Consider the following 14,256-nt stretch of genomic DNA (forward strand, 5'->3'; position numbering starts at 1 on the left):
ACTGAGAATGGAATTGGTCTGCAGTCTACGAAGCATGGTGGCTAGTACTCGGTCGGGGTCAGGGTGGGGAGGCGGGTACACGTGCCTTGTCTCCTTGTAGGAGTTAGTGATTTCAGCATAGGAGGGGGGGCTTGGCGGGAGCATCCGGGTTCGGGGGGCCGGCCGCCCAGTTGGTTAGGCCTCAGGCTAAATGGTCAACCCCTTTGTTTCCAGAGTTCTCCAAGTGGAGAGGGGAGCACCTTGTGACTTTGCCACCCACCACCTCCTCTCCTCTCTACATCTTCCCTTCCACACTCCCTCTCTCCACTTTGCAACTTGCCATCTGAGGTGTCAGATGGACGGACGGACGGCCAGATTTTTCCGATGTGAAGGTTCTAATGCAATTGCATTAAAAATGTTGTTTGCAATAATCTGGACTGGTCGAAAAGGTGGCTACTACATTACAAGAGGCTCTCTCAGACCACACCTGCAGCGTTTCGGGTCTTCAGTTATCGGAGCAACTGCGAGCAAAGCGCCAAGGCCGTCGGCCACTGTCTTCCTCCTCACCATCATATAAACATGAAGCAAACAACGGCTCATGTTACAAGCACTGCCCCCCCAAGCTACTACGTAGCAGACCCACTTCTGTATTCCTAGTAACCGCGCCTACGTACCCTGGACAGGAATCAAACCCCTCACCCTTTGGTTGTGAGTCAAACACATTACCACTACATCACGCCGGCACGTTCGTACAGGTTTGTTAAAATGGGGCTTTATATGTATGTCGTGTGGTCTTTCACATGGGGATTGCGACTGTGAAAGAGGAAACTGTGTCTGAGTGCGCTAAAAGAAGTGCTGTCGTGTCACACTGTTAAAGGTGGAGCTCAAGTGTCTCTCAATTTTCTTCTCCCGTACCTGTGTGCACTATAGTATGGCAATGGAGAGATGGTGGTACTCCATGATGGAGGCAGCACAGAAAGACTACAACACCAGAAGAAATTACAGCTGAATTTCACAATATCTATACACTCAAATCCATCAGAAACCATATATCGGCCAAACTGGTAAACGTGGTGGCTGAAAGAACACTACAACTCCTAAGAAAATGGTTCTTCCCTCCCGGTTAATCATTGTAATGAGTGCCATTGCACTCAGCTGTTCCAGCAAACAAAGAAGCTTTTCAATAATAAATGTCTGCCCACTAGAGAAAACTTCTATACCTTTGCAAGAAGGGTGAAAAGCAAGCCTAAGTAAGCCACCAGCAAATCTCAATGGTAAAGAGACAGTGTGCCCAGAGAGAGGCTGACTTGTGTTGCTGCCGTTATGATTGGACTTGTAATCGTTTGTGGTTCTTTAGCTTTTGACAGATGTGAACAAATATACCACCTCTCATGTCGTGATCTTTAGCTGCTGTTTCTGAACAGCGTGTTGTGTTCTCTCTCAGCAACCTCTAACCATCCACCTCCAGTGGCATGGTACGTGCTATGCACACATGCAAGAACCTTAGCGATAGTACAGTTGAGTCAGATTTATCAAACCTGGATATTTCAAATTATTAGCTAATCGAACACAAATATTATCTCCTTGAAACTCCTCCATAAAAGGTAGCAAAGTCACGCCATATATCAATGCCCAATTTCTCTCGTCGTTCAGTATATCGAACTGCATGCTGTCCCTCTGCAAGTGGTGCTTCTCCTAACGGCACTCTTCAATCACTTCTGGCAGGATTGAACAGCGCACACAGGATGAGGACAGAGAAGAAGCGACAAGACACGAGTGCTGATGATTGTGACTGTGAAAGAGGAAACTGTGTCTGAGTGGGCTAAAGAAAGACACAGCGCTCGTGTCTTCTCCACTCCTCCCTCAGCATTTTGGTCCACTCATTCAGAGTGAGTAAAGCGAGCTGTAGTCACACTTAGCTTTCAAAACGCATTAGCAAACTCGTGCCAGCACTGCATCGTACTAACTTTCTCCCAGCAAGTAAACCACTAATGCAAAGCAGGCCAACTTATTTCGCTTCTGGTTTCAGTAACAGAACGCATTCTCAGGTGCCACTGTGTTCATGAAGTAAAGGCCTCCCAGGTAACCAGTGAAAAGAAAAAATTGGCTGGGGCTTAGCTAAGGTTAAGCCTGGATATCTCGAAGCGAAAAGCTGCGGTGATCCGCGATAAACACGCGCTTGCGGCCAACATCAAACAATGACGCATAGAGTGCGGCAGCGTGCACCTGTTCTATGGGCAAGCGCGCCTTGTATACCCCTCCTTTCAAATGCGCACTGCACCCGGCTGCGGCGAAAGGTCAAACGGTGGCGAGGAGGAGAAGCGGTGGCGCACTTGCGCAGTAGCCTGCGCCGTGCGTGACATCACTTGTGCTCCGACATACGCCGGCTCACGTGAAGCGCGATGTTGACTAGCGTAGTGAAGCTTTTCGCTTCAAAAAGTGACTATCATTCCTTATGTCCACACCCTTTCACATCCTAAAGACTGCCAATAAGCAGACATGGATGCAGTGTTCACTGCTCCCCACAAGCTTAGCAAGCTTCGCAAGCACCCAAAGTCCTAAGCTTCTGTAAACACAAAAATGCGGTGTAAAACACCTGACAGCATATGCTGAGTGCGCAGATTGCGCTGTCTATTGCTTCCCGCTGTCTTGTGTCAATAATATGTGGGGCAGACTGGGTGTCCTATCAACAACCAGCTGCACGAGCACAACAACGTGACACCGGCGGTTTTGTGGATATTTTCTGCAGAAAGCGCCACAAATGTGTTCCATTTTTAAATACCAGCTGTATCACTGGAAGACCCTGAGATCTACTGACAAGAGAAATCACTGAAGCATAAAAAATTGCATCACTTGGGAGTGCATAAGTTCACTGTCCCATCTCATTATCGAGAAAAGAGCTTGCATTTCTTGGTACAGTCGCGGGTAAAAAAGATTAGCACACACGACGGACCACCACAGTGCCGGAATGACAACGCGTGGCACTGCGGATGGTGAAGAGGCTGATAACGAGAGTGCCGGGCCGTTCCCATTCTACAGTATTAGGGGGGTTCAGTGGACTGCCACAGACAGCAAAATTACTGGCTAAAAGCAGCGCTATCATCTATTGTTCCCGCAAGTTTCTTTTGACAAACCATCGCGGACATAAAAAAACAGTAATAAAAAGAAGCAATCGTTGCTCATGATAACCGAGCCAAAATAAATGCTGCAAGCACAGTCACGTAGGGTCGGCACTTCAACGCTCGGGCGGTGCACGCTTGATAAAGCTTACTTCCTGCCGTCCCCCCCTAGGCTGCAAACATGGAAGCGGCCCGTTAGGTAGGCCTGCGTACCGCAGCGCCGCGTGGTGAGATATACGAATTCTAATCGCCAGTGATCTGTGCTAATATTTTTTGCTCGCGACTGTACAGCCTAGTAACCTGTGAATTGTTTCTTGCTTGTGCTTTCATTCTAGTGCTTGAGGGTGCGCATAAAACGCGCGCAGGTTCCACTAAATCAGTTTGAAGTAGTGCTCGCCCATGTCTAGCTCCCAGTGTGCACGTGAAATTTTAGTGCTTCCGAAATGAAGAATTTTTCTTGAATTTTCCAGGGAAGCTGTACAGCTTTGGTTGGTTGGTTTATGAAGTTCAACTTCCCAAAGCGATTCAGGCTCTGAGAGACGCCGTAGTGGAGGGCTCCGGATAATTTAGACCACCTGTGGTTCTTTAACGTGCGCTGACATCGCACAATAAATGGGCCTCTAGAATTTTGCCTCCATTGAAATTCGACCAACGCACCAAGCACCATAACCACTGAGCCACCGCGGCGGCTGCATGGCTTTCCATTGCAGCTGTACGGCTGTGCTTGGGTGGATTCGAACATGCAATTACTCCCTTATTACAAATCAACTCCACTTGCGGAGAATTCCCCTAAACATTTTACTACTAACCAGGTTTTCTCAAACACCCGAAGAACTGTGGTATCGCTTTGTTCCAAATATGTGCATGATACTAGATATTCAGTAAAAAAATACTGGTATCATTACCAATGGCCAAATCTATCTACACGAAAATGGAGGAGGATCTGCTAGCAAGTTCACTGTTTTGAAAAATAGTATTCACTGCATTTGCTGGTTAGCACAAAAAATTATGGGAGTGCTTAATTATCATCATGCGACGAGAATGTGTTAGCGTTAAGTTTTCTCCTTACTTGAAGAGCTAAGGTTGCCAGCTTAGCGCATTAATCAGCGAAAGCTGATTGGCATTGGTTGATTGGCTCGCTGTCTGCTTGGTTGTTCCGATGGCAACCACCCCCACATTGGGCATTCCTCCCGCCACGTCAGAGACTCCTCCGTCCGCAATAGCCATTCTCCGAGTTCTTCTGGTAGCAGCCGCCCTCAAGTCTTTCCCTCCACTCCTCTATATTGGCGAGGGAGGGGGATCTCCCTCCCTCTACTGTGCCACCTACAAACTGCGGCAGGTAGCACACACAACATTACGCTGTATGCTGGGCACTTTTTTCTCACACTAAGGCTCCTGATGCCAACCCATTAAAAGCACCATATTTGCCAGGTGAACAAGGAAGTGACTGCTAGGAAAGCTCTACCATGTAGTACACAGGTGTGTGCATACTGCCTCAAAGAGTTAGGCATCAAGACATGTTGGCAGTCGATTCAGGGGGAGAACTGATGGTGCAGTTTACCACCTAACCTCATTCCAAACCCTACACACAAGTACCTACACATGGTAACCCGACGAGCGTATTGCGTCCTTGCTCGGCTCTGTGCCAACCTCCAGCACCCCACAACCCAAGAGAACGTCATTCTTCGCACACATGTAAAAAACAATAATTCTGAAGGAAATAGCTTCAGTTCCATCGTTAGGTTGTTTATCCCTGTGTTCATGCCATATAATAGTGACAAGTAACATTTCATTTCTGTTGCTTTTTACTGTTATCTTGTGATACAACTGCAGCTTGTAAGTGGCACCAACAGCATGAGAAAATGTATGTATAAAGAGTCCAGTGCTGTGATAAAATGCCACATGAGAGCCTAGCGTGTGTCCTGTCCTCGGTGTCCTTTGAGCTAGTCAAGATTCCTGCAACGATGATGAAAGACCAACTAAGTAAGCACTTCTTTGGCAACAATTCTAAGGGGCACACAGCAAACAAACTGAGCATGTTTGTACACAATGTTGAAGGTATGTTCCAGATGGCATGTGGATTCACATCGTGCAACATTCAGTTGCAAATACAGACCGCTTCTAGAGAAGCCCTCACTGCACACAAAAACCAAGCCCCGGGAACGGAAATAGCAGCCCCAGGCTCTGCTCAGCACGGTACGCATTTGAGAGTTAACTCCATAAACCGATAATGCAGTTCCCAACAGAGCACATTACCGCAACACAGCACTGTGCGACAAAAGACAGTTACAAAAATTCAGGGGGGCACTTTGTTGATCTTAAGTTCAGTGAGGCAAAAGCCTTAAGCGCAGTGTTGCTGCTTGTGTCACTGATGCATGGTTAAGATGTTAAGTTTCGCCTCTAAGAGTGGAACGTGACAGCGTCTTGCAACGCTGCCAGGGAGTCCACAGAAAATCACTGCCCATTCAGCTCTGCGCCTTGCTCGACGGTAAATTGGTTTTTGAGGAAAGGAAATATATATCTCTCTTGCGTATCTCAGTGGATACCTGAACCTCGCGGTAAGGGAAGGGAGGAAGATGGGAGTGAATGCACCTTTGTTCATTCCAAACCATCGAGCTGGCATGGCGGAGTGGTTAGCGTACTCGTCTCGCACTCTAGAGACCGTGGTTCGATTCCCCAGCTTGACCAATTCCCTACTCGGTTTTACTTATTTATGTGGTCCAACTAGAAAGGCTAATTGGTCTTTATTATTGTTGTAATGCCATCCATCATACCCTGTCACACACCTATCAAGTGAAGGAACTCTCTAGAATGTTTGACACAATGTATATTAAACATCTAACTATAAATGATAGTTAAGCATGACTTGCACATTTCGTGATACTAGTTAATGTACGGTTAGTGTAGTTAACGTGACCTTAACTATATAGTACGCTGATTAATTAGTGTTAGTTAAAGTGCAGGCGCAGTGCACAGTCCCACATGCCACTTAACTACTACTAATTACCAATTAGTCATTTAGTACAATGATATAATCATGAAATCTCTTTATATCATGTTCCGATTTCTTTCGATTACACCCGATTGAGTATCGATTGGCTATTGATTCGCATATGGCCATATCCGAAACGCGGACACATTTGCTAACGCGTCTTGGTCACGACAGTATGAGGCATTAAAGGCTTTTGCCTTAAAACCTGCAAGTCGCCTTTCCTGCGACGTGGAAACTCCCTCACTATGACGCTGCAATTGTTCGACTTCATCTCCGACCGTGGATCGCGGAAGCGCACGCTTGGTACTGACGCTAAATAATGCGCCCCCAGTCCACAGAATGGATGGCGCTTCGTTTCGCGTCGCATATGCGTCGACTCCACACATTTCCTTTTCTGCGTGCCTTTGCGCAGGTGATGTCTTAAACACCCTGAGGGCACCACGCCAATCTCGACTTCTTCAGGCAGCATTCTAGCGCCACCGCCAGACACTATTCCCTACAAGCTCATAAGAGACTCAAGGCAAAGCCTCCACAAACTCCGCGAAAGTCGCTTCACAACAGAAGGCAGAAAAGACCCGGTTGTAATGTCAGAGTTTCAGTTTAACAACCAGCATATAAAATGCGATGTTAAGTAGCAAAAGTGCAACACGCGAGCTCAGCGGCTCTTGTATGGCTCGTTTTCGGTTCGTTCGACACCAAATTAATGTCACCAAATTGTCAACCAATGTCACCAATTTGTCATCACCTGAAACTGGGCACTTGGTCAAGTGCTAGAGAAAAGAAGCGAAGAGAGCAGTGAAACTAACTATTCGAAGTTTCCGATTTCTCTGCTGCTGCCTCCTGCGTTTGGGTGGATGAACTTGGGAACAGCGTCGGCCGGTCGTCGCACTCCGTGGCAGCCGCTGTCGCGGCAGCATACGCCGGAAACAGAGAACCAGCTTGAGCCATTGCACATTCCCTGCTTGCCGCACCACAAGGCGCACCTATTAGATTACCTATTAAGTGCGGAAAAATCGAAAGTTTACGTCCGCACAGACATCATCACGTATTCCATCGCATATTTCGCGTACTTCAAGCACGGCGCCATGATGAGTGCTGCGCTCGTTGCGCCCACTAGGGAGGCTAGTCTCGTTTATTACTGAAACTGGCTGAAGCTTATCGTTTAAAAATATCTGTTTTGTCAAAATTAAAACTTTAAACTGATATTCAAAGTTAATTTTAGTTTTATGTAGTTTTCGGATGGATTTCGTTTGACACCCAAAATGCAAGACTTTTTCACACGTGATCTGAAACGTACCGATACAGTAGCTGGCGCGCGATTTGAAAGGCTATGGTCGGTCCCCGAGGCGCTGGCGGTCTGTCAGGCGGGATACCATTTGGCACTTCGTTTGGGTCGCAGTTTGGGCCCTACTGCATTGCCGCTACTGTTAACATTCATTAGCGCCTCTGGCACAATCATGCATACTCAAAATGTAATTTACAATCAGTTAATTGTCTGTCGGTGCTACGTCACTTCAGTTGAATTTCACTTGGGTTATGGTGAAACAACTCGAGGCCTGCTCACTACAACTCGCTACATAAAAGTGAATTGTACTTCTAAATGTAGCCCACTTGCTCATTTCGGTCTGCGCTGTGCGGTCTGCGCGGTTTGTCCTGTCAGAAAGCTTATTTTCTGCAGCAGCGACTTTTCTATCGCGTGTTGCGTAAATAAGAGAAAATCGAAAAAAAATTATCTCGGCCTAACCGCATGTTGTTTTGGGCTGAAATTTCGCACAGAGGTTGCATTTGGCGGTCAGTTTTGTTTTATAACACATTTAAGTGGGGTACTTGCCTGATTCGGTCAGAATTATTTGGAAACCCCCGTCGTCTGCGGCGACGGGGCAGGACGGGGAACCAAAACCGAAAGGCTTCTCAGCAGTGGTACCTGTAGCGCCATCTCGTGCCAACCGGAGAAACCCAGCTGTCCTAAATTGGTGAGCAAATCATTTTTGCTTGGCGCTGTCTTCTGCGAAGCAGCGCGAGACATCACCGAAAATGCGGTCGTACAGCGATCAAGAGAAGGCCATGGCCGTGACTTTGATGCGAGTCCAAGTCCTCCTACGCCGCCCTCCCCAGTAGCGTGGCCTCCGCGATCGAAGCGCGCTTTTGCAACGGCGCGCCGCCGGAGCAGATCGCGGCGGCCACGCCAGTAGAGGGCTCGTTTTTCCGGTGAATGCGAGATGGCGCCACGGTTACCAGCGCTGCGAAGTCTTTCTGTTCTGGTTTTCCGTCGCCGCAGACAATGAGGATTTCCAAATAATTCTGACCGAATCAGGCAAGTACCCCACCTAAATGTGGTATCAAAAAAAACTGACCGCCAAATGCAACCTCTGTGCAAAATTTGAGCCCGAACAAACGTGCGGTTAGGCCGAGAGAATTTTTTTTCGATTTTCTCTGATTTACGCAACAGTCGGTATAATCGGTACCATGCACATTCCCAAAAATTGTCAGACAAGCATCAGCTAACCTTGAGCTGGTGTTGTTGTGTCATTGCACCATTTCTTTTTCTTTTTTGGCGTAACGTTTCTTCGTCCGTTAATATATGACCACAGCATATAAACTGCGTTCAATACATTCAGAGAGAGAATAAACTTTATTTATGGAGTCTTTGAAGAGGATGGCTCCCTTCTGGCGCAGGTGGCCAGGGCTACTGTCGCCTGGTGGCCTTGATCTCTTGGATCTCGGCGACCTGGTCAGCTCTCTCTGTGAGCAACTTTTGTTGCCACAGGTCCGAGCTGCGCAGCCCGGTCTCCCACTGCTCCTCTGTGATTATTCCGCTGAAAGGGCTCTTACTGCAGGCCCACATGATGTGGTTAAGGTTAGCGTATAGGAGGTATTCACTGAGGCCGCGCTACCAGACGGCGCGAGCGTCGTCGCGGCAGGCGCGCCATGTTTGCGGTCGTTTCAGGCCAGCTCGCGCAGGGTCACGGTGCGCCGTGAGGTACCCGGCCTGAACTGTTAGTGATCCGTAACATATTTTTACGTTGTTGAATACGTCAGCGACCACTTATCTTTGTGGAGCGCGTATTGTGCATGAAGTTTGCAGCAGAATTCTGCGCCGTGATATAACCGAGCTGCCTCAACTCGGCAGCAAAACTGGCTGGCTGCGCTGCACGCAAGAACGTACACGACTTGCAGCTTTTAATATCAGTTGATAACTGTCAGCTAGTCATGCAGGGCACATCGTGGATAAAGAGCACGATTAATTACCGGAATTCCAGAACTGCCACCGCAGAAATTGATAATTCAAGCGCCTAGCTGTAGTCCGCGAACTGCTGACGCTTCTCAGACGTACGGTCTTTCAGCAGAAAGGCAAAGCGTCATAGCTGCCTTATTTACCCGACAGAACGGCCAAACAAATACTGCCATGCGCTCGCAGCACAAACGGCAGACACAGCGAGAATGTTTTGCAGTTTTGATTGTAGCTACGTAGCGCTGCTTCGTATGCACAAGACCGTTTTCGCAGCAACGCAGTGTGCAGCCATTCCGCTAGATTCAGTTGTAACACGTCACTTTCAGCAGGTAGAGATGACAAGTTAAGCTACAGCTAAGTGAACAGACCCTTCGAATTGCTCACCTCTTCAAAAACGGCACTTCGGCCGTCGGCACCGCGGACGTCGGCACCCACAGCACGGCTCTTGGACTCACCCGCTTGTCAAGTAAATGCACCCTCTCATAGGTTTATATCCTTTAATTCCTTGGCCTTCCAGCAAACTTAAGCCGTGCACAAGGTGGGCCTCGATACCGGTGAATTCAACGCGCGGCAGCAGTCTTGTATACGTCGCACACCATGCCGGTGCCTCCGCATTCCTACGGGGGGTCGACCTTTTCACAAAGTAGAACCTTCTGAGCGTGCCCGCTCTTTTCTGCTTCGCACAGTTCACGGAATATTCACTCAGTCACGCGGCGGCACGGGTCGGACAGAAATTACGTGCGGCGAGACGCGAAATACACTCACATTTCACCCATCACCAGCTATTCAAACGCTGCGGCTGGCTGCGGCGGCCGCGCGCGCGACCACCAACATGGCGAATGCCGCGCCGGCCGCTAGCGCCCCTTGCGGATGACGTCATGTGAATACCTCCTATACTCTCCGCAGCTTTTGCATTCTGCAGAGTCAATACATTCAATTTCAGTGCAACTTGCGAGCCTCATCCACCAACTCAACGTGCCGCCCCCTGCTGTATACGTGGCATTATATACACATGCCCTGCCCATTCTTCTTTCTCACTTTCAGCATATTAACTCACATTTGTACCCTGACCCTGTGCTCATTAGTATTAGAAAAAGAAGAGAGTCAGAACAAGCTGAGCTGACAGGTGCATGACGACATTTGGAATTGGAGGTGGTGAGGTTACTGCATGAATCTGCCGAACTGCTGATTTTTCAACGCCATGCGCATTGCTGTTTTGCACAACCGGTGCAAGGTACACAAGCAGCCACAGTTACAAAACTACTCCGCCTGAGCGCAGCCTCTGCTAAAATGGAAAAATTTCAGCTGCTTATCCCAAGGGCACGAGTGATCAGTGCCAGCCGTTTCACAAATGATTAATGCTCGGATGATGCACGACCAGGGGTGGATCGTTCTTGAAGGTGGCGGTCCATTTGTACCATGTATTTCTTCGATGTTCTTTCTTGAAAAATGGGCTTCAGCATGATTTTCAGACATAATAAATTATTTTTAGCGCAACGGGGACCCAACACAAGAAAGACGACAACACGCTGCGCTAAAAATCATTTATTATGTCTGAAAACCAACTAGCTAAGCAGTTAACCCTCTTAAAGCATGATTTTTCTATGCAAAATTTCTCACTTGAGGAGGTTGGGGGAGGGGGGACCTCTCCCATAGCCCCCTCCTTAAGGGGGCTTTAGAAAGGGCTCTTAGTAAAGGTGTGGCATTTCTGAGATGTTAAAGAAAGCCGCTTCCCGAATATCCTCCAGCAAGAATTTTTTATTGTGTTTTGTATAAGCTGTGTTATCTGCAGTCGAAGTTAGAATTTCAGCACCTTCACATATTTCCCTCTCTTCTTGTCACTTTTTGCATGCTCTTAAGTTGGCGCTTTTCTGCCGGTCACACCGCCATGGGGAAGGGGACAGCCATCTCTAAACAGAATTATGCAGGAGCGTGTGACAGAGGAGGGCGCGAGCACAAAAAATTTGCCGGAAAGGACTCACCAACTTTTGCTCTTGACTGCGGGTTCTCTGCTGCCCGTAGAAGTGTATTATGTGGCTCAAGTGTTCATGACGAGAGAACGAAATGATTGAGTGAGTTTATGTACTCTCCTCAGAAGGTGTTTCAAAGCCCCTTTAAATACACCCCTAGGTATGACAGGCGAGTTTTTACAAGTGCTTTATGGTGCAAAAAATGTGTCGGCATGGACTTGAGACTCACGTCGTGGAGTGTGTTTGCAGGCAGAATGCTGAGAGCATTCATTTTCTGTTCCATCCCTTTGCACACGTGCAGTGTTCTGGTCAGTGGACAGTAATACAATGTTAAGGTTTTTCCGTTGCAAATTACACCGGTGGAAGTCCCCTGTATAAGCTGTCACTGTAAAAACTGAAGACAGGTGCTTCTGAAACGCAGTCTCATAATCGAATCGCGAGATTGAGAAAAATTTTTCTGGCTTGTGTGGCTACAGTTCATACTTCAGCTGTATCAGCTGCATCATGTAAATTGTGCTTAACCACATAAAGCCTCAATCATGAAAGGATCAGCATCAGGTAATGCATCCATGTTGAAAAACTAAGATGGTCAAAATTTCCGGAGACCCTCACTATGGCGGCCCTCATAGCCCGGGACGCTTTGTGACGCTAAACCTCCATAAGCGAAACCAAACCTAAGTTTATACATTTTTACTAATATGTACTCTATTTAAGGAAATTGGCATGCTACAACACTGGGCATATATGGCACAAATAGAGCAACTTCAGAACACCTCGCTGGCCTGTATTCTTGATGAAAACCATGTGGACAACTATTGTTCTTCCTTGGACAGAGGTCAACATCGCATCTGTGCACGACTGCTTGACCAATCTAGCTCATTTGCCCGGTTACATCCAGTTAAAGTTCACCCTCGCCAACTTTACAGTATAATCACTTCTTTTATTCAGACTGTAACTGATTTTCTTCCCATAATCATTGCTCTGGTTACTGCTTGAATGTCCAGCTATTGATCAAAGCACAGCGTAGGCTGTTATCGCTGTCATTCTTGCAGCCGCACATTATTTGCTGGCCAAACACATGCACATCCTCAGTAAAATGCTCCCATATTCACTGGTAGTGTGCACTGTCTGTTGGGAGAAGTGCAAACATTTTTAGTTCAGTGAGTTCAATGTACTTTCCAGAGCAGACACTAAGTGGCAAAAACGCCCACTGAAGCGTGTTTGCAAGAAACCATCATCATCATCAACCTGACTACGCCCACTGCAGGGCAAAGGCCTCTCCCATGTCTCTCCAATTAACCCTGTCCTTCCCCAGTTGTGGCCACTGTATCCCCGCAAACTTCTTAATCTCATACGCCCACCTAACTTTCCGCTGTGCCCTGCTACGTTTGCCTTCTCTTGGAATCCACTCCGTTACCCTTAAGGACCAGCAGTTATCTTGCCTTCGCATTACATGCCCTGCCCAAGCCCACTTCTTCCTCTTGATTTCGACTAGGATGTCGTTAACCCGCTTTTGTTCCCTCACTCACTCCACCCTCTTCCGATATCTTAACGTTACTACACCCATCATTTTTCTTTCCATAGCTCGCTGCGTTCTCCTTAACTTAAGCTCAACCCTCTTTGTTAGCCTCCAAGTTTCTGCCCCACAGGTGAGTACTGGTAAGATCTAGAAACCCGGAATCAATAAGGTACTTACTAAAAAAGCAGGGAATCTTCAAGAGTGCAATAAGTGCAAAAAAACTTTTGTGCTGCAAACTTTCCTTGCAGTTGGTGCATTTGCAGAACCCGTTGATGCCCATATATGGAGGACTAAACGTACGCCACAGGCTCATTTATTTGTGGGCCTTAGGTACAGCAATCCACAGACCAGTCTAGAGTGCTCGAGTGTCTTGCTCCCTTGCACTCCACAGCAAGCCACTGACATCTAGTGGGAGACCTGGTTCGAAATAGCACATGTCTGATGCTCAGACCAAGCTCAGAGATTCGATACATGCTCCCTAGATAATAATAAGGGAGTAATTACTCATTGACATCCACCCAAGCGCAGCCATACGGCTACAAAGGAATGCTTTCCTTTGTAGTCGTATGACTGCGCTTGGGTGGATGTCATTGAGTAATTGCTCCCTTATTACAAATCTACTTCACCTTGGGGGATTCCCCTAATACATTTGACCAACACAGAATTCCCTATGTTAGACTGAGGTTAGACTAATCGCATATGAAACTTTCATCCGCACTAAACTTGAATATGAATCGAGTATTAGGAACCCCCATCAAGAGTATTTAATTCGTATGTTAGAGGCCATTCAAAATCGAGCTTGCTCAGTTTATAGCATCAAATTATGTTTCTGGGGTGAGTGTTACTAATATCAAATCCTCCGTTGGTTTACCTTCCTTGGCATCCCGTCGTAAGATAGCAATACTCTGTCTATTTCATAAACTTTACTATAATTTTCCCCGAACTGCGTGAGAGCCTAATTCTGCCCCCTTTAAGATCATCGCGACGTTTGTTTAATTGCCATAGTGTTCAACGCATTCATGGTTCAACCAATGCATTCAATTCCTCGTTTTTGCTAGCTGCCATAGCGGAGTGGAATGTCCTTTCAGACAGTGTTGTGAATGAAGTTAATTCCCTAAAATTTAAACACATGTTGATTGATTTATTCTCCTAATAATTCCTGTTGAAGGCCCTTTTTCGTTCTTTTTCTTTTGGTTTGGTTTATTGGGGTTTAACGACCCAAAGCAACTCAGGCTATGAGGGACGCCGCAGTGAAGGGCTCCGGAAATTTCGACCACCTGGGGTTCTTTAACGTGCACTGACATCGCACATTACACGGGCCTCTAGAACTTCGCCTCCATCGAAATTCGATCGCCGCGGCCGGGATCGAACCCACGTCTTTCGGGTCAGCAGCCGAGCGCCGTAACCACTGAGCCACTGCAGCGGGGTTTCTTTTTCTTTTGTTT

General features: G+C 47.4%; 1 protein-coding gene across 1 annotated transcript in view; it reads right to left on the reverse strand.

The window, feature by feature from the left end:
* LOC149327498 (nuclear exosome regulator NRDE2) overlaps positions 1-7,203 on the reverse strand; it is a 116,510-nt gene extending 109,307 nt beyond the window's left edge. Inside the window, exon 1 of the mRNA XM_089563611.1 lies at positions 6,897-7,203. Within this exon, the coding sequence (XP_089419737.1) occupies positions 6,897-7,038 (142 nt within the window). The 5' untranslated portion in view covers positions 7,039-7,203. The remainder of the gene's footprint in view (positions 1-6,896) is intronic.
* Between the last annotated feature and the right edge of the window lie 7,053 nt (positions 7,204-14,256).

Source organism: Amblyomma mixtum, chromosome 10 (genome assembly GCF_055824585.1).
Source record: "Amblyomma mixtum isolate Tamu chromosome 10, ASM5582458v1, whole genome shotgun sequence".
Classification (NCBI taxonomy): Eukaryota; Metazoa; Arthropoda; class Arachnida; order Ixodida; family Ixodidae; genus Amblyomma; species Amblyomma mixtum.